At 61.2% G+C, this 19,891-nt stretch overlaps 1 protein-coding gene across 4 annotated transcripts in view; it reads left to right on the top strand.

Annotated features, from left to right (window-relative positions):
- NFIC (nuclear factor I C) overlaps nucleotides 1-19,891 on the top strand; it is a 53,114-nt gene that overhangs the window by 4,185 nt on the left and 29,038 nt on the right. For all 4 annotated transcript variants that reach the window (XM_045086780.1, XM_045086772.1, XM_045086753.1 and 1 more), the window contains exon 2: nucleotides 4,836-5,367. In XM_045086780.1, coding sequence (XP_044942715.1) covers nucleotides 4,836-5,367 — 532 coding nt within the window. The remainder of the gene's footprint in view (nucleotides 1-4,835; nucleotides 5,368-19,891) is intronic.

Below are 19,891 nucleotides of genomic sequence, written 5' to 3'. Positions count from 1 at the left end.
CAGCCGAGAGAAGGACCTCCTCGGAGCCTCAGTCTCTGCCCACGTGGCCTGGGGAGGACAATCACGCCTTCCTCCGAGGCTTCACCCTCAGCGTGATTATGGCGGTCGCTCAGCTAATGATTGGATGAAACGTTCCGGTGGCATTTCCAACATACCGTCCTCTTCATTCGGTCACTATCTGGGCTAGGTGACAGGAGCAGCCATGAGCCCTGAGGGTTTTGCTAGGGGCTCATGGCCCCTGCCCCTGCCCAGTCTTGTCCAGGGTCTTCCTGAGTGTAACCAAACCAGTGGGGGGGGGTGTGCCAGCATCCTCTGTCGTGTGGGGTGCTTGGAGGTGTCACTTAGACAGGGATCCAGGGATCCAGACTGGGTGCTAGGGCACGGCAGTGAACCGGAAGGACCAAATCCCTGTCCTGGAAGGGCCGCAGTCCAGCGGCCCGGCCAGGCTGCCGCTTTGGCTAAGGAGGAGATGGCCCGTGACCTGGGACTGAGCAGGGGAAGGGAGTCACACGGGATTTGGAGATGCATATTCTCTGGGGAGTCCCAGTGATGGGGCCAGACCACGTGCTTGAAGGGCTCAGGAGGGGGGCTGAGGAGTCCGGAGGTCCACAGTCCTGGGGATGTGGGTTCAAGCCCCAGCTTGGCTCCTTCCTGGCCGCGTGACTTTGGGTGGGTGGTTTCCGTGCTCAGGGCCTCAGTTTCTCCCTCCAGAAAGCAGATGCAAGGCTAGTCCCTATTTTGCAGAGTTGATAGCTCAGTAAATGCTCAGCCTCTGACAGGTATGACCCCACACCCTCTCTCTCTCTTCCTGGCCCTCTGGGTCAACCCCCGTCATCCTCCTGGGACATGAAGGCACCGAGAGGAAAGGCAGGAGATCCAGGGTTCAGACTCCCTGGTCAGCTTGGTGGGATGTTTTCACTCCCACCACTCCGTGTACGCAGATTCCTTTCTGGGGACCACAAGGCCCTTCACATCCTGCCCCGGCACCTCCCGGCCCTCACCCCCTCCACTCTCCTTGCTCACGCTGTTTCAGCACACCACCGTCTTCCCATTCTTGCAAAACGTGGGGCCCAGTGCTGCCTCAGGGCCTTGACACATGCTGTTTTCACTATCTGGAAAGCTCCTACCCTGGCCTGTCAATTTTTAGGTCTTTGTTCAAGTGTCATCTCCTATGAAAGACCCTCATGGATCCCTGCCAACTAAAAAAACAACCCCAAGGCATTCCCTCGCCCTCCCCCAAATGCCTTTAGGTTTCTTCAAGGTGCTTTGTTCCAAATGTTTCACATCCTTCCCTGCCCCAGATCAGGATCCAGGTGAGGACTGAGCCTGGGTCACTGCTGGGTCCACAGCACCATGCATGAAGCCGGCACAGCAGGCACACTCAGTAAATGTTGAACAATCACACTCATCTCGCCCTTGTTAGGTGGGTGTCATGCCTAAGCTGTGATGCTCTGAGCTGGAGGGGAGGAATTGCCTGAGGTTAGGGACACCGGGCTCTGGTGCCAGATAGACCTGGGTTTGAATATGAGCTCTGCTATTTGCCACTTCATGTGGCCTGAACCTAGTGGAAAAGACGTTGGAACCAGGGCTCTGAAGATGTGTAGGAGTTTGGGATACGAATTTAGGAGGGGCTAAGATAGTTCTCAGTATCATTTGGTGAGTCACTGAACAAATGAGGGAGACAGAATCCTTCCAGGAAAACTTGTGGCTTGTGAATAGGAGCTTCATGACCCAGCCCATCCAGCAAGTGCTCGGACCCAGGTGTCCACCATCTAGCTGCTGCTGCCCTTTTTGGCCAGGAAGTCCCAGGGAGCCAAGTAGTGTTTTTGGGAAAGGCCTGGCCTTGCTCCCCCTCCCTCTAACATTGCCTCTCTGGTTACCAGGAACCAGAAAAAACCCTCAACACCCTGCAGCTGCTGTATCTCATTCTGCCCATTGTACAGACTGAGAAACTGAGGCCCAAAGCAGAGCAGTGATTTGCTCCAGGGTCAGGCACGAGTGCTTTAGCCCTGGGCCTCAGGTTTGGAGGGTGGGAATGGGTGGCAGTAGAGCCTGACTCAGAACCCCAGCTTGTATGGTCCAGGCTAGGTCTGGTGGAATCCCTGAGGGGAGCAGGAAAGACTGCCTGAAGGAGAATGAACACTGGAAACCGGGCTTTGAGGGATGCGTAGGAGTTCGGGAGGATTCTTGGCAGCTGGCTCGCCTTGACTGTCTCCTTTTGCCTGGTCAGCCAATGAGGGCATTGGGAGGTGCCTGAGGAAAATGCCTTGGCCTTGGCAGGTCTTGTGGGACAAAGAGAGTGAGAGACCTGCCTCTCACCTGGGCTGACCTCCCAGGGAGAATGAGGGAGGAGAGGGCAGCAGGTCCCTGACCCAGTTACAGACTGTTTGTCTTCCTTCCTCCCAGACCAGCTGGGGTCACTGGTGACGTGGGCTCCCGCCCCTGCCCGCCTCCCTGGCACCTTCGCTGAGAGTGGACCCAGAGGGGTAGGGCCCAGAGAAGGGGCGGGGTTCAGAGAGAAAATGGTTCGAGCAGAGGAGGCTGGGGACCTGGCTGACCGTCCAGCTGCCCCTTCCCAGCCACCTCTTATCGCTGTCCCAGTAAAGCACCAGACCTTGGGCGGCAGCCGTGGCCCAGCGTCAACACCACTGCTTGGCCTCTGGCCGCTCTGGCGTCCCCGCCATCAGGAGAAGCGACCTGGGCCTCTCTCGTTTCCCCACCCCCAGCCCCTCCAGCCAGGCAGCCCGGGCTCTGGTCCCAGCTCTGCTGCCCAGCTCTGTGACCCTGGGCGAGTGCCTCCCTGTCTCTGGGGCCGGCAGGCCAGGTGGCATTCAGGCAGTGGAAGGCCCTGTGGAGGTTGGACACGGACCAGCCTAAGCTAGGCCCCTCCATTCTCCCTTGGTCTCGGCAGACCGGCCAGGCTGGGGGAGTGGACACAGGAAGAGAGCCCTGAGGTCCAGTTCCCCACCACAGCTGTTATGGTGACTCACACTTGGGGGACATTAGAGTGGGGAGCGGGGCTGGCTATCCTGAGCCCCATCCACCCTCCACCCCGCCGAGGGCGGGAGGCTATTTTCAGAGCCTCAGTAATAGGTGAAATCTGAGGTCATTCCCCTCCCCCCGCCCCCGGTACCCCATGGCCAGAGGGGCACAGAGCCCGGAGAGGGCACTGGGTGGGGGTTCCTGTGAGTGTTCAGCCTGGAGGTGGGACCAACCCCAGCCACATCCAACCAGAAGGCCGAGCGTCTCCCCGAGACCCCAGGCTGTTCTGGGAGAGCAGCTGAAGGTCTTCACGGCGCCCGGGGGCCTGGGCTCCAGCCCTCACACAGGCCCGGAGACCCCGTGGGACCCCCCAGGTTAGGTCTTCGCCCCTCTCTGGGCCTTGGATCCCATCACGCATTGGGGAGCAGAGCCCCAGCCCTTCCCTGCTCCTGGCAGATTGTAAGCGACCGAACAATTGTGACAATGTCAGTGATAGTACCAAGAGTCTAGTGCAGGCTTTCCAGAGCTGGGCGAGGACAGGGCTCGTCTCCCAGGAAGAGACCGCAGCGCTCCCGTTCTGGAAGCCCGCACGAGCCCCAGGTTCTCTTTGTCCTCCCTTTAACTGGAGGCTGAGAAACCAGGTCCCAGACGTTCTGCAGACTCAGTTCCTCTGGATGAAAAATGGAGAGTGAGACAGCCTTCCCACCCCCACAGGAGGGGACAGGGGTCTCCACGGCCCCATGTTGCTCTCAGAGGGAGCCTTTCCGCACAGCTAGTCTATAGCAATGACCCCTGGACCTCATTTTTGTTTTCTTTGTGCCTAGGGCCCACAGAGGCAGCCCTCAGACCGCTCCCCCCCCCCAGTGTCAGCTTTCTTTGGTGTTGGGGACACTCTCTGAGCCTCGTTTCTCCTGCCATCCAGCACCTGCTGTGTGCTTGGCCCAGCTCTCGACACTGGAGCTCATACTTTATTTTTATTTTATTTATTTATTTGTCAGAGAGAGAGTGCATGCATGTGCACAAGCAGGGGGAGGGGCCGGGGGCAGGAGCAGGCTCCCCGCTGAGCAGGGAGCCCGATGTGGGCTTGATCCCCTGGACCTGGGGGTCCAGGGGATCTTGACCTGAGCTGAAAGCCGGCGCTTAACGACTGAGCCCCCCCAGGCACCCCTGAGCTCATACTGGAGTGCAGGAGCTTGCAAACTGCAGGCCTGGGACCCAGTGTCTGCACCTGTTTTTGTAAATAAAGTATTATCGGAACGCAGCCTCACCCATCATCTGTGTGTCCTATCTAGGGCTAATGCCGCACTGCGCTGAGTAGTTGCAACAGAATGAAATACTCACTATTGTTCTTTAAGGTGCCCTCAGACTGTGGTTTGCTGCCCCTGCCCCCGTCCTAGTAGACAGCGAATCGTTCCATAACATCCCCCATTCTCCTGACCGTACTTTCCCCCGTCTGTACAATGGGCTAGCCCCCATCAAGCATCTGGGGACCCTCTGTATACCGGGGTTCAGGACAGCCTCTGCTTGACCTGTCTGTATACTGGGGTTCAGGACAGCCCTCCATGAACTTCTGCTTGGCCTGCACCTCCCACACAGTCCAAGCCCTGGTCTCCCCATTTGGGCAAGGGGTTTGCGCCTGTCCCCCATGCACTTCTGCTGGGTCGCGTCTGGCCTCCAGTTTCCCCCAGAGGTGACTGGGGTATGCAGTGGCCCCCTGCCCACAGGCGTCTGGCCCTCCCTGGGGTGGGGGGGACGTATCTTCCTGGAGCTTCCTCCAGGCCTCAGTCTCCCAGGTTGGGCAGTGGGCCCACGGTCCCCAGCGCCTCCTGACCTCTGGCTTCTCGCGCCCGCAGGATGAGTTCCACCCGTTCATCGAGGCGCTGCTGCCGCACGTCCGCGCCTTCGCCTACACCTGGTTCAACCTGCAGGCGCGGAAGCGCAAGTACTTCAAGAAGCACGAGAAGCGCATGTCCAAGGACGAGGAGCGCGCGGTGAAGGACGAGCTGCTGGGCGAGAAGGCCGAGGTGAAGCAGAAGTGGGCGTCCCGGCTGCTGGCCAAGCTGCGCAAGGACATCCGGCCCGAGTGCCGCGAGGACTTCGTGCTGGCCATCACCGGCAAGAAGGCGCCGGGCTGTGTGCTCTCCAACCCCGACCAGAAGGGCAAGATGCGCCGCATCGACTGCCTGCGCCAGGCCGACAAGGTGTGGCGGCTGGACCTGGTCATGGTCATCCTCTTCAAGGGCATCCCGCTGGAGAGCACCGACGGCGAGCGCCTGGTCAAGGCGGCGCAGTGCGGCCACCCGGTGCTCTGCGTGCAGCCGCACCACATCGGCGTGGCGGTCAAGGAGCTCGACCTCTACCTGGCCTACTTCGTGCGCGAGCGAGGTGAGGCGGGCGCGCGCTCGTGGGGAGATGTGTGCACACGCCCCGTGGCGCGTGGAGGCGGGGCGGGGGGGGGGCATGGCGGCCCCCTCACGTGCCTCCGGCTGGGGAGGTGGTTCAGGCTGGGCTGGGAGGGGAGGCAGGTGTGGTGGGCGGGGCCGAGGGGGCCTTTTGGCCTGCGTTAGGGTAGGACCGGCACCTGGCACCTGTGCTGTGAAGGTCTGAGCGCAAGAGATACGGTTGGAGGAGAGTCTGTGTGGGGAGGCGGTCTTCAGCCCCGAGGGGGTTGAAGGTAAGAGGGGGGCTCTTGAGATCTCAGGAGGTGAGATCCTGGCCCTGGAGGCCCTAGGGGCAACTTAAGGCCTTGTTGGGAATAGAGGTGAGGACACACTGGTGACCACTGGGAGAGACTGTCTGAGAGAGGGCTGGCCTTGAGCACTGTGAATGCTAGTGGATCAACTCTCAGACCTTCAGCGGAGGTCCGGTGGGTCCCAGCTTCGTGCAGAGGGGGAAGATGGGTGCTGTGTGACTTTGGCTGGATTACCACCCTCTCTGGTCCCCTGTGTTCTCGGCTCTGTCCGTTCTAGCTGGTGTGTGCTGGATCCAGGCTCAGCGCCGCACCTGGAGGCCAGCAGCACCTGTGAGGGTGGGGAAACCCAGGGCAGCTTCCTGGAGGAAGTGCTGCGGCAGAGCTGAGGTCTGCGGGGTGGCTGGACAGTGCTGAGTGTGGGGTGTCCCAGAGGGTTGGCAGCCTGACCAAGACATAGAGGCCAGAGGGGTGGTCTGGCCTCTGGAAGTCAGCAGGGCTGGTGGCCCAGGGCCCAGGCCCACCAGCCACCCCCACCCCCACCGGGGCTGAGTCTGGGACCCATGTGGGTACACACCCGGGGGTGGCCTGAGCATGTCAGGTGGGTGTCCCCAGGTTGTAAGCCCAGCCCTGGCGGATCCCACGGAGCACACTCTCAGAGACAGACTGAAGGAAGGCAGGCTGGGGGCAGGGGGTGGGGGTGGGGTCTTGCAGGGACCTCCAGAGTCTTGCCCCCTGCGGGCTGGGTGACTTGGGACACATCACTGTTCTGTTTCCTCTGTGAGTGGGGGTAACAGCAGCGCCTCTGCCAGTGATGGCATAAGGATTCGATGAGGTTGTAGGACTCCGGTCTCCAGGGCGTGGGGCTGTTTCCCGACTCGACCTTGATGCCTTGACCTTGACCTCGACCTCTTCTGCCCCCCTCCCCCGTGCCCCCATCCATCAGCCACAGACCCACTGGGGGCTTGGAGCGGAGCTGCCTGAGGGCCCGCGGAGGCAGAGGGGTGGACAAGGTGACCGGCTGCCCCGGGCGGGGGGCAGGGTGGCCTCGGCGGCAGACACATCGCCATGCCGGTCCAGGCCTCTCCCACCACGTCCATCCTCTAAGCCTGTCCCCGCCCCCACCTCCTCCTCGCTGAGCTGATAAAATTTTGAAGCGAGTTTTCTGCCGGTGTCAGCACAATCTCCAGGCGCCTCCCCTCCCCCAGCCACCCCCCTCCCCCCCTCGGCTCAGCAGGCAGGCCGGGCCTCCAGGCTTCCCCAGACACCTCCGAGTCCAGCTGCCCCCCAGGCTGCCATGCCTTTGCCGGCCAGCGGCCAGCGTGATCGGCCTCCTGGCTCGTGGGCTGGGGAAGGTCAAAGCTGTACCCGCCCCTGCTTCCCGCGGGCTCCCTCATCCCCATGGGAACCCCTGCTCAAGCTGGCCCAACCGACCGAGCTGCAGCTGGCTGGGAGTGAGGCGAGGGCTGATTCCAAGCCCGGCTCGGCGGCTGGCCAGCTGGGTGACCCGACACAAGTCGCCTAGCCTCTCTGTGCCTTCTTTTCTTGTCTTTAAAATGGGGCGCTCAGATGAGCTGCCTGGTTGGGTCCTCATGGTAAGTGCTCAACAGGCAGCCCCTGGGGGGGCAGGGGGAAATGCCAGGCTTGGAGCTAGGGCTCCGCGGGCCCCTGTTCTTACCCCGTCCTCCCCCCGCCCCAGCCCCGCTGCCATCCTCATGACGGTTACCAATCGCTAATTCCACCCTGGGCCTCGGTGCTCCCCGTGCCAGGCAGGCCTCTCCCATATAGAAAACTCCTATGTATGCTTGAGAGCCCTGACTCCTGACTCCACTTTCTCCCCCCACCCCCCGGCATTTTTCCTGAGGGCTTCGGTGTTCTTTCCCATTCTCTCCGCGGCCTGGCAGGATTCACGGTTGTACTCAGGTCGCAGGTGGGGAAACAGGACCCTGCCTGCCCGAGGTCCCAGAACCCAGGGCGGACAGAGCGGGTATGCGAGTGCTGGCAGCTACTGTTGAGGACGGCCCCTAGCCCTCCACCCTGGACGGTGGTGGGAGAGGAGGGACGTAAATCCTGGGGTACAATGTTGGCAGCCTTGTGGGCACCCCGGGGCTGGGTCTGTGTTCTAGGCTCCCACGGGCCGGGGTGCCCTCCAGCACCTCCAGCCTCATCCTGGGTCCCAGCGAAGTCTCTGTTCGTGGTCGGGCAGGTGTCAGTCTGACAGCAGCAGAGAGCGGCCGGCTGCCCTCCTCCTTCCGTCTGGAGGGTTCGTGGCCTGACCCCCTTCAAGGAGCCCCTCTGGGAAGCCAGGGATTCAAGTTCAAGGAGGAAGCTGAGGACGGAGCTCTGGGGGGGGGGGGGGCGTGCCTCTCCGGGGCTCAGTTTTATTTGGGGGATGGAGGGCTGGGAATGAGCTTTGAGAAGGCCTTTTCGCTGCTGGGGCTGCCAGGCGGGTCAGAGCCTGGGGCACCTCCTCGGGCTAAATTGGGCAACCCCAGGTGTCCATCGGGCACCTTAGGGCCCTGATTCCAGGTGCTGGACTCCGTGTGCCCTGGGGGGCAGCCTAAGGGCCAGCTGGGGGGACCACGATGAAAGGGTGATGTGAGCTCTGCTTTGGGGCACAAGGGGGCTACCTGCTACATGGGCGCAGGGGGGTGTGCAACCGAGTGGGGGACCCGGAAACCGACGATTTGCAGTTCAGTGACCAAGAACAAGTGCAGGAAAACAAAGCAGGGGCAGAGTGTGGAGAGGGGCAGGGAGGGGGGAAGCCCCAGACTGAGGAGTGAGGAGGGAGGGAGACCCAAGGAGGTGGCTCTTAGGATGAGGCCTGAAGGACTCAGGGAGCCGCAGAGGAATTTGCGTGAGTGCAGCAGGCACGGGGCTGGGGGGGTGGCGCACAGCCAGTGCAAAGGCCCAGAGGCCAGCATGGCCTGGAGCCTGAGGCACAGAGCAGGAAGGCCTCCGGGGACTGTTGGGGGCAGCGAGGCCTGCCGCGTGGCTTCCCGGTGAGGGTGGTGGAGAGGCCAGCAGCGGGCAAGCCCGGCACTCCTCCACCTGCCTTGTGTTTGGGAGGGAGCCTGGAGGAACCAGGGCCCAGAGAGGGAAGCCGCCTGCCCAGCCCTGAAGCCCGGCCAGGCCTCCCCACCCCCCTCTGGCGGCCTGAGAAACCTGAGGCGCGGGCGGGCGTGGTGCCAGGCCCGGGCGGGGGAGGGGCTGCCAGGCCCGCCCGCTCCGGCAGCTGCCAGCCCGCCCCGAGCCGCCAGCCCAGATGGTGCCCATCTGGTGACGCGGCCGCGGGCTGGCCTCCCGTTCCCGCCTTGTGCAGTGCCAACCGCCCAGAATGGCGCTGTGGGCAGGGGCCGGCTGGGAAGCTTGTGGCTGCAGGAGGGGCTCCCGGGGTGCCCCAGGGAGGGTCCCGAAGCCCTCCTGGATGGAAGCGGGAAGCAGGCCGTCGCGACAAAAGTATCGGTAACAGCCAACGTGTGCCGCGTGTGCCAAGCACTGCGCACCCGGTTCTGAGCTTGTCGTATGTTATAGCTCGTTCCGTTCTCTCCACCGGCCTGCCAGCGCGGGACGGTCAGCTTCTGCCGTGCGACGGGTGGGGAGGCAGGCCCAGAGACCCTCCGCCGGGGGCTCAAGGTCACACAGCCCCTGCGAGGTTGAGCAGAATTCAAACGCACAGAATCCTGAGTCCTCAAACCCTGAAAGGAAGAAAAAACTGGAAAATCCTCTGGAGGAAGTTGGGTGGCACCCACGCCCTCCCAGTCCTGCCGCCCACGGGGACAGGGGGCGCCGGACACACGGGGAATGAATGAGTAAGGAGCAGTGAGCCACCTCCCAGAGCCCACAAGGGGCCAAGCCTGGGGGCCAAGGTCACCATCAAGCGCAGCCCGGGCTCAGATGGCAGGAGAAGGAGCTGCAGTCTGCACCAAGGGGCCCTGGCTCAGTCACAGGTCTGCCCCTGGTGTGCTGTGTGACCTAGGGCAGAGCCCTGCCCTCTCTGGTCTGACGGCAGGAAGGTGGGGCCTTGTGGGGCACGGAGAGGAGCAAGCCGGCCCCCGACCGAGGGCCCCCCTGCCTCCTCCACCCTCCTTAATCTTCATCCGAGCACTGGGTCCTTGGGAGGTGGAGGGTGTGAGGACCCCATCTATGTGGGGGTCGGGCACAGTTTATGCCCGTGCTGGCTGCAGGCCCTGTGGGATGGGTTCTCGTCTCGAGCCTCGGTTTTCCGTCTGTAAATGGGGCGTGTGAGAACCGTGTCTACCACCCTGAGGACCCGAGTCAGTGCCCTCAAAAAGCGTACAGGAAGCGCTTCATAAATGCTCAGTCCTTTCTTGGATCCTCTTCCCCAGCTCCAGGAGACAGTGGGGGAGGGGGGCACCTCCGTTCTGCTCCGGCACCCTGGGCACCTGTGACCCAGGACGGGCTCTCCACTGGCAGCAGGCCGCGTCACCCGCTCCAGGTGTCTGGGCGGCGGAGGGGTGAGGGGCTCCCGGCAGCCTGGATTCCTCCCGGGCCGGGCAGCCAGGTGTACGGGCCGTCTGTCTGTGCAGGGAAGGTGCCTGCACGGGGGCCCAGGCCCAGACGCCAGCTGACAGTGTATTTATAGTGGTGGCCGGCCGCCGGGCTCATGGTCAGCAGCGAAGAGACAGCCAGCAGGTGAGGGCTGTGCACACAGAGCAGGCCAGGAGCCCGAGGGGGGCGCTGGCAGTGTCGGAAGAGTGGGGATGACCTTGGTAAGTGATGTCACGGCCTGGGCCTTGGTTTGCTTCCCTCTGCGGTGCGCGTGATGAGAGCAGAGGCCTGTGGGGTTAAATTAGGGAATGCATGCAGAATGCTAGGACACGGGGGTACCACGCAATAAGCACTCAAAAGTGATATGTTGCCTTAGGACGGAGGGGACCCTGACACCTGTCACCACATGGAGGGACCCTGAGGACACGGGGCTCCGCGAGAGGGGCCAGACCCAGAAGGGCACATCCCGTAGGACCCCTCTCCCAGAGGAGTCCCGTCCACACAGACAGAGAGGAGAGGGTGGGAGCCGGGACTAGGGCAGGGGGTGGGGAGTCTGTGCTTCGTGGGGACAGAGTCTCCATGCGGGGAGGTGGAAAGTTCTAGAAACGGAGGGTGGGGTGGCTGCACAACGGGGTGACCGTGCTTCCCGCCACCGAGCTGTGTGCTCAGAGACAATCGGACGGTGGACATGGTGCTGTGTGTATTTTGCCCTCATGGAACCAATGATTTGTTGCTGTTCCTGAGGACTAATAGCGTATTCTGTGGGTGTCTGTCACGATAAATAACTCATAAAAACGTCCGCTGTCGTCCTATAGTAAACGGCGATTGTTACCCTCGACGGGCTGGCGGCTCCGGTCCCGGCTCTGGCCAGCACCCGGGCACCCTGGGCCGAGTTGGCGCCCGCCTTTGCGCTCGGGTTTTTCTGCGCGACGAGTGCGGGGAGTGTGAGCCACGGAGACGGAGAAGGCATCCACCTCTGGCCGGTGCTGGCGCGCGGAAGGGGAGGGCAGCGCGCCCGTGAGCAGGTACCCCTGTGGCCCGGGCAGGGGTGAGGACGCTCCCGAGGCCACCCGCGGAGTGCTCCTGTGTGTGAGTGTGTGTGTGTGTGTGTGCGCGCGCATGCACGCGTGCTTGCACGGCGTCCACACGGCCCACCAGGGCCGGGCTCCCCGAGGAGCCAGCAGGAGGGGGAGCCGGCCCACTGCACCTGTGGCGGCCATCTCTGGCACGGCGAGGCTGCAGTTGCCCCCTTGGCCCTCCGCCCAGGGAGCCCAGGGGAGGCCGAGGGCAGCTAGGGACATCTCAGGCAACCCCCCTTCCCCAGCCAGCTGCCAGGCCAGCCCCTCTTCCTCCAGCTGGGTGTGGGCAGGAAGTCACAGATGGTCAGAGTTGGTGACGGATGAGGGAGGGGGCACTCGGGGACACTGCATGTCTTATCCGGATGGGGAAACCGAGGCCCGGAGAGAGATGGGGGCGAGGCCCCGGGCTTCCCAGGAAGGGTTCTGCGTTCGGTCCATCCTGACCCGTCTTATGCTCCAGGCTGACTTGGAGGCTGTTGGGAGGTAGAAGTTGGAGGGACCCTCAGGCCTCAGGGAAAATGCCTTGCATGGGGGGGTGGGTGTTTCAAGACTGGGGGCAGGGGGACTCTAGAATGTCAGAGCTGAGATGGTTCCCAGATCCTCCAGGAGGCAAGTTCTGGAGTTCCCAAGGCTGGAGTTCTAGAAACTTCTAAGCTGGGCTCTTCACCATCCAGGCAGTTCTGCACTCCTCCTAGGTGGGGGGTGCCCAGGGGGCTCAGTCGATTCAGCGTCTGACTCTTGATCTCAGCTCAGGTCTTGCTCTCAGGGTTGTGAGTTCAAACCCTGCATTGGGCTCTGTGCTGGGCATAGAGCCTCCTTGAGAAAAATAAAATAAAATTCTCCTAGGCGGGCTTCAGAACTGCTCCCTCCAGGAGAATACAGAGTGGGGGCCACATCGATAATTTCTTTTCTTTTTTTTTCTGGTATCTACACTTAAAAGTACAAATGTACAGGGGAAATGAGTTGTAACAACATATTCCGTTTGGCCCAGGGCATCCAAAATATTGTCGTTTTGACACATAATCACTATGGACAAATTATTGAGATGTTTGCCCTGATCTTATTTGCTCTCCGTTTTTGACTTTCAGCGGGTGTGTTACACTCATGCCCCGACTCTGACCAGCCACGTGTCGGGGCTCGGAACTCTGCTTCAGAGTTTCTGAAGTCTAGACAATTTCAAGGCCGATCTCAAATCTGCCCCCAGTTGGATACATGAGAACATGTAAGGAGGGATTCTAGAATTCCCCAGGTGGTTTCCTGAAAATCCACAGGGAAGGCTCTAGAAGGTCTCACCTTGGGGCTTTTGACTATGGAAAGGCAGGGTCTCTCCTTGTCAGTGCTGTCATCGACAAACCCCCTGATGCCAAGAGTGCCCCACCCCCCCAGTTGTGACAACCAAAAATATCTCCAGATGTCCCTGGGGACAGAATCACCCCTGTTGAGAACTGCTGTGTTAAGAGAACCCTTACAATTCTTTGAGGTTGGGTTATTTAACGACCCAGGAAACCGTTCTAGAGCCTTGATCTAGAACCCTGATCAGCAAGCTGGTTCCTTGATGGAGAATTCCTCCAGTGTGTTCTTGACGGCCAGGGAGCAGGATCAGGAATTTCCTGAGGTGGGGTTTCTGGGTGTCTAGAAGCAGGATCCAGAATGTTTTATCTTAGGTTTTGCTAACCGAGGGACGAGCTCCAGAATTCTGCAGGTTGGGTTCTGGAACAACTCGGGCAGGTTCTTGCATTCTCTGAGGGGAGTTTTTTTCAGCATCTGGAAACAGATTTCACGAATCTCAAGCTGGGTTCTCAGGATTATGAGGATTCCCAAACTGTGAAACCTAGCAGCACTTCTCCAAACAAGTACTGATTTCATCAATACCCAAGAAACCTGTTAAGTATATTTTTGAGCGCTGAGCGCAGGCCCCAGAATTCCTGACATTGGGTGTTTGCACGCCCAAGGATGGGCTCTGGGATTTTCTTGAGCTGGGTTCTAGAGCTCCCATGGGTAGGTTCTAGAATTCTCTGTGTCAAAGATCTGGAACGCTCGGGTCAGTTGAGGAAGCCTGTCCTAAGACCAGGGTACCGAGCAGAATGTTCCAGAAAAGATGTGTATAGAGGGGAAGGAGGCGGGTTTTCATTTCTTTGAGGTTCCCTCCAGACTGGCGGAGGCAGGGGCTGCCTTCTTAGGGGCAGCTGCTTGGCTGGCGGCCCCAGTTGGGGGCAGGATGTTTGGGAGAATTTCTTCGTATGAGCAAGAGCGTCTAAAACCAGGCAGTCCCAGGAATAGGAATCGAGATTTCATTTGATCCCTGGTAGGTGTCTGTCGCTTATTGGATGTGGGGACACGGAACCCTGGGCGTGTTTCCGGAGGCCATTGTGGAGCCAGGGCACACCAGGGCAGCTCCTGTCCGCAGCAGGAAGGGTGCTCAGTACGTCCTCAGTTGAAGGCAGCGTGACATCTGATGGGAGCAGAGTCACACGCGAGTGTGTTGGTCGGCGGAGTGCACGTACAGGGCCCTTGTGGGCGGCCCGAGGGCTCACCAAGTTACGATCTCAGCAGATGTTCGGTTCTGTTAGCTCCGTTTCATTTTATCATAATCCCAGCGAGGTAGAGATGGTCGTGAACAGCATTTAACAGTTGGGGAAATTGGGGCGCCAGGGTGGCTCAGTGGGTTAAGCCTCTGCCTTCGGCTCAGGTCATGATCTCAGGGTCCTGGGATCGAGCCCCGCATCAGGCTCTCTGCTCAGCGGGGAGCCTGCTTCCCCCTCTCTCCCTGTTTGCCTCTCTGCCTACTTGTGCTGTCTCTCTCTCTAATAAATAAATAAATAAAATCTTAAAAAAAAAAAAAAAAAACAGATGGGGAAATTGAGGCCCGGAGAGGGAAAGCCAGTGGCCTGAGGTCACATAGCTAAGAGACTGAGTCGGAACTCACACCCAGCTCTGGTAGATCTGAAGGCCCACAATGGTCCCCTGGGAAGGGGCTGTTTGAGGTGTGACAGGGACCTCCCCAGAATGTTCCAGGATCCCCCCCTTGGGTTTATAGGACTTCGATGCTAGTGAGTGGGTACCAGGTTCAGTGGGATCAAGGAGCACCTTTGGGGGCTGCTCCTGGTTGGGAGTTGGACCGGCCTCCAACTCTCAGTTCAGGGGAACCAGGGAGGCAGGAGGCACAGCCTAGAGGCCGGGTGTCTCTTTCTGGGTCCCTGTCTCTTCGTCTCTCTCTTTGTCTCTCTCCTGGTGCCTGTCTCTGTCTCTGCTCACACTGAGTCTGTCCCTGCCTTTGCCAATCTCCTCCCTGCCTCCCACCCAGGCCAGCCTGTGGGCTGCCCGGAGGTGGCAGCAGCAGCTGAATGGGCCCCTTGTTCCTGACCACACCCGCCCCTTGGGGTAACCCCGGGACAAGCCCTGGCAGCAGCTGCCTTAAAGGGCCAGTGCCCAGCAAGAAGGGGAAGGAGAGAGGCCGCCTCCACTCCCAAGCCACACCCCTCCCAAAGATGGCAGAACCGATATGTGAGGGTGGGAGCCTTGGGGGGGGTCCATACCCAGACACCCCCAGGCTCTCGTAGTCAGACAGGTGGGCCGGGGGCTGGCGGGGGGGCCGCCCGGGGATGGAGACCGTGCGTGCATGGTGGGGCTTGGGTTGACCTCAGACGAATCCTGGCTCTCTGAGCCTCAGTCAGTTTCCCGATCTGTCCGGGGCTCCTTGCGTCTACCCCGGGGCTTGTTGGGCAGACAGAACAGCACCTGGGCCAGAATCTGGTATACAGTCGGCACTCTAACGCAAGCCTGTGGGGCCGTCCTGCGGTACCTGAGGCTCGGGCATTCGCCTCTCTCCTGGCCTGTGGCTTCGGGGTGGAAAGGCCAGTGGCCGTGTGTACTTTCAAGAGGCAAGCTGGTGACTAGAATTAAAAGGCTTTTAAAGTTTGTCCCGTGCTGAGCTGAAGGCTGCATTTATGGAGTACCAGCTGCATACCAGGCCCTGCAGAGAATCTTCCCATTTTCAGCCCCGTTTCACGGAGGAACTCAGAAGCAGAGGCTCTGGCTAGGGCCACACCGTCTGCCTCTCACCACAGGTCTGCCACCTCCGTGCTCTGCTCGGGCCTGGGAAGCGTGGGGCTGCCCACTTGCCCTCTCTGGGGCTCAGTCTCCCCTTCAGAGCAATGGGAGCGGCCCCCGTCTGCCTGCAGACTAGAAGCCTCTCGCTTGCCCGCACAGAGGACGCTGAGTCTGCGGGCCCGGGGCGTCCCCAGGGGCCCTTGAATGGGGCTGCACCCGGTGGCCACTCTGGGTGGCCTCAGCGCTCCTGTGCCCCAGGCCAGCCCCACAGACGGCCCGGGACAGGTTGCTGCCGGATGGACAAGCCTGTTCCCTGCTTCCTTATGTAAGCAGGTTATGCAAGGGCAGCTGGCCTGCTTACATAAGGGGAGGCCGGGCCAGCGCCCAGCTGGGGAGGGGGAAGCTCTTAAAGGGGCCGGTGTCCCCTGAGTCTCCCCTCCGGGGCTCTTGCATTAGCCCACACCGGGGAACCTCGTCAACGGGCTGATTCCGAGCTCGTCGCTGCCCCCTTGCCCTCGTTATTATTACTGCTGTTGATGTTGTTTACGGTCGACTCCAGTCCCTCGCAGCCGCCGCAGGTCAGCGGCTGGGACACAGAGCCCTGGCTTGGCCTGCTCTGCTTCTGACGTTGCTTAGCGCCGTCTGTCTCTGAGCCTCAGTTTCCCCACCTGTAAAATTCGCTTGCCTCGTGGGGTTGCCAAGGAAGCAATGAGTTAAGACCTGCGAGAGGTCTAGGCCAGCTCGGAGCACATACAGGCTCCGCGCTCAGCCAGTTGGTAGTCAGGAAATATGATTCAGTGCTCAGGATGGGCCAAGCACAGCTCTGGGGCCTGGGGCCCCGCAGGGAACCAGACAGATGAACCGCAGCCCTTGTGCGGCTCACAGTCACCAGGAGAAGCAGACAGAGGACAAGAACAAAATGTCAGTTGGTGATGAGGACTATCAAAAAAATAAAGGCAACAGAATAGAAAGGGGGCCGTCTGCAGGTGGGAGGAACCACCTGTGCAAGGGTCCTGGGGCAGCACTGGGCTGGAGGAGAATGGGTGAAGGGGAGAGGAGGGCGAGGGGAGGGGAAGGAGGGGACGGGGCAGGAATGATGGGCGGGGCCTTGGGGGCCTCTGGGAGGACTTGGGCTTTTGCCCCAAAGAGGTGGGAGCTCTGGAGGGCTCACAGGCGCCCTCTGGCCACTGTGGGGAGCACACACACTGGTGGGAAAGAGGTGCTGAGAGTTGAGGGACCCAGGCCCCTGCACGGGTTCAGGAAAGGGGTAATGGAGGCAGAGGCAGGAGCCCTGTTGCTCGTTGGTTCCCTAGGCTGTCAGCCTGGGCTCAGCGCGGCCGTGCAAGTTGGGCACCTGCATCACGTGGCCCTTCTGAGACTGGTGCCTGCCCCCTGCCTGCGGCCAGGCACCTGCCTGGGCATATGCAGGAGAGAGAGGTCTGAAGTGAGGGCCGGGCCCCCCTGACATGCTCAGGGGCTCTCCTGGAGCCGGGCGCTGCTGTCAGACAGGCTGGATATGATCCTAGGAGGCCCATGGGGGTTCTGGGGGGTCAGGAGAGCTGCTGCCAGGTGCCCAGCCCCTGCACGGTAGCATTTTGCCCATTTTCATCCCCATTCTCACTGTGGGGGACCTCGGCCCAGCTCCTGCCTGGCTCAGTGCCTCGTTTCTTTCTCCGCGAAATGGGAGTCGTGACCTGTAACTGTCAAGTGGGGTGGGTGAGCATGGAGCATACAGCAGGCGCCTTTCCAGTGACCGGCAGCAATAAGTCAGGAGACCCAGAAGGGAGAGAGCCCGCCGGCACGGGAGGTGTGCAAGTGGAGACCCACCATAGTCACCGAGATGGGATGGGCCAGCAGATGGGTAACTGACCTGACTTGCCCTCTCTGAGGCACTGTTTTGTTCCAATAAAATGGGACCATAGACCCAAAATCCCCACGGTGCCTGGCCACATTCCAGCAGAAAAAGGTGCCGAGGCTAATGATATGCTCCCCAGCCCCTATATGACAACTGGGGAAACTGAGACCCAGAGTAAAGAGGGGGCAAGGCTAGAGTCACATAGCTGAGCTGAGGCAAGACGGGGTGGGGGTCATCTCATCGTGTGGCTCTGATGCCCCGGGAACAAGAGCCCCTGGCTCCAATCCACTCACCGCACCTCAGTTTGCAGATCCATGAAATGGGCACACTCCTGGGCTCCATGGGAATCACTGGCCACCCAGGGAAGAGGCTGCGAGGGTTTACGTGGCCAGCTGCCACATAAACACCCTCCTGGGGTGTTGGGGCGACTCACGGGGGGTATGCCAGCACAGCCCCCCACCACACCCAGTTCCCCTTTGGTGCCAACTGAAGAGGTGAGAGCAGATTCCTGGAGGCTCCTGAGGTAGCTCAGGCTTTCTAGCTGATAGAGGGGGAGCTGGTGTGCTCCCTGTGCCCGGGAGCCTCAGCCCCTGCCTGGCCCTGGGGCAGAGGGCGGGGGGCTGATCTGGCCTCATACACTCTGTAGAGACACTGGCGCAAGACCGTCTTGCCCACTGTGAGCCGGCAGACACGTTGAGGGAGGCAGCAGGGTGGTGAAGCGAAGCCTCCCTGCACAGGTCGGAGGGCGGCCTGTATCCTTCCCGCCGAGCCTAGCTGCCTGACCTCCCCAGGCACCGTCAGCCCTTCTGTACGGAGCTCCTGGTGTATAAGCACTCAATCCGTGGAAGTCGTGATGATTCTCTTCGTACACTAGTCTCACTCCCCAGAGGCCCCTTCTGTGCCTGGCAAACTCCTACTCATGCATCAAAGCCCCAGCTGCAGTGCCCCCTCCCCCCAGGAAACCTTCCTGGGCCCCCCGGGACAGATTCCAATTACTTCCTTGAGCTTCTCCAGCTGCAGGTTCCCCCCTCTGATATTTAGGACCTGAGCAGTCGGGGGATCTACTCAAGAGAGGATTTTTGCTGCTCCTCAGAGGACCCAGGCCAGTGTTTGGGTGACATCCCATGCTCTGCCCTGGGCAGAAACCTCTTGTGTCATACCGATGGGAATCTGTATCGCCCTCAATCTGGCTTTTCCCTCTGAATATTGGCCCAGTCTTCCCAGCAGTCCTCCGATGCCTGTAACAAGCATTTAGTTTGTGCCTGCTGTATACCAAGCCCTATCAGGATAATTGCAGTCATTCATGCGGCAAGCGTGTATTGGGTACCTCCTGTGTGCTGGCCCCTGCTGGAATGGTCATCACTGGTCTGCAAGCATCAATCAAGTGCCAACTACATGCGAGCATTGATTGAGCACCAACTGTGTGCCAGGCTCCCCGAAAGGTGGTCTCAGGAAGGCCAGGGGAGTAAAAGAGTCTTCCCACTGCCTCTCCCTCTGGCCTCGGGCCCTCGAGTTTCTAACCTCTGCCTGCATTCGAGGCAGTGGGTTTAAAGCGTGGCCACCGGAACGAGGGTCCCTGGGCTCGGATCTGCTTGTCCACTTACTGGTGGTGAGATTTGGGCCAAGCCCCTGCCCGTCTCTGGCGCTCAGTTTGCCCCTCCGTGACACAGAGTGCCCAAGGTCTGAGGTGTTTGCACCTGACGTTCACTTTGTACAGGAAGGGACAGAGGATGGGGCCCATTCTACTGACCCCTCTCCAAGGCCAGGGTGCTTTCCTGGGAGGCCCAGAGAGGGGCAGCACTGGCCTGCGGCCACACAGCCCCCAAACAGGACTCTGCCCCCCTCTGAAGCCCTCCCTCGGTGCCCGCCTCCCTTGGCAAGGCTGCTGGCCTCCGGCCTCCTGAGTGCCCCGGGCCGGCTGAGTGTGTGGCGCGGCCCAAGAAACATGTGAAGCAGGGGTGAGCTGGGAGGGACCGTGGCCCCTCGGATGCCCCCCAGCCTGGCCAGGCGGCCCCCTCCCCGGCATCCATTTTTGGGAAGAGGGTGTTCCCTGGGGCTCCCTGGGTTTCCCGCCGGCGCCGTCCACTCTGCGGTCACAGATGTTGCCGGGGCTGGCCATCCCCTCCCGGGCCCGCACATGTGTGCTCAGCCCGGGCCCATGTGGCCCCCGAGCTCCCCCCCCAGCTCGCCCCCCGGTCCCCCCACAGCGGCCGCCGAGGCGGGCCTGCCAGGGAGGCGGGCGGAGGCCCGGGCTTGGCTGCTGGAGGAGCCAAGAATTTGCTCCAAATGTAAACAGCAAGTTATTTTAAGTCTGCCCCCTCCCCGGGTGGCGTTGACACATTTGACATTGGAGGGGACCGGGCTTGGGGGGGGGGAGGCCAAGCGTGTGGGTATTTTTAACCTGTTTTTCCCGGCCCCGGTGCCACCCGGAGTGCGGAGCGCGAGTGGCAGCCAGGGCCGCCCGGCGGGCGCGCGCTGAACCCCTCGGAGCCCCGAGAGGCCCCCCCCCCGGCCGCCCCACCCGCCCCAGCCCGGTGCCAGCCCGCGCCTCCTGCGCGGACAAAATGGCCGCCGAGGCCGGCAGAAGCATCTGGAACCCGGGGGAGGGAGAGTGGAGAAAATGGCCGCCAGAGAATGATGTCATAAGGTGGCGTGGCGGCCAGAAGCGTCCCGGGGTGGGACTAGTCCCGGCCTGCAGGCCTCCGGGGGGGCCCTCGGGCCTGC

The sequence above is a fragment of the Mustela putorius genome, unplaced genomic scaffold, assembly GCF_011764305.1.
Source record: "Mustela putorius furo isolate JIRA1106 unplaced genomic scaffold, ASM1176430v1.1 tig00000095_pilon_pilon_pilon, whole genome shotgun sequence".
NCBI lineage: Eukaryota > Metazoa > Chordata > Mammalia > Carnivora > Mustelidae > Mustela > Mustela putorius.
The sequence above is the reverse complement of the archived record's forward strand: the minus strand, read 5'-3'. Positions and strand labels throughout refer to the sequence as shown.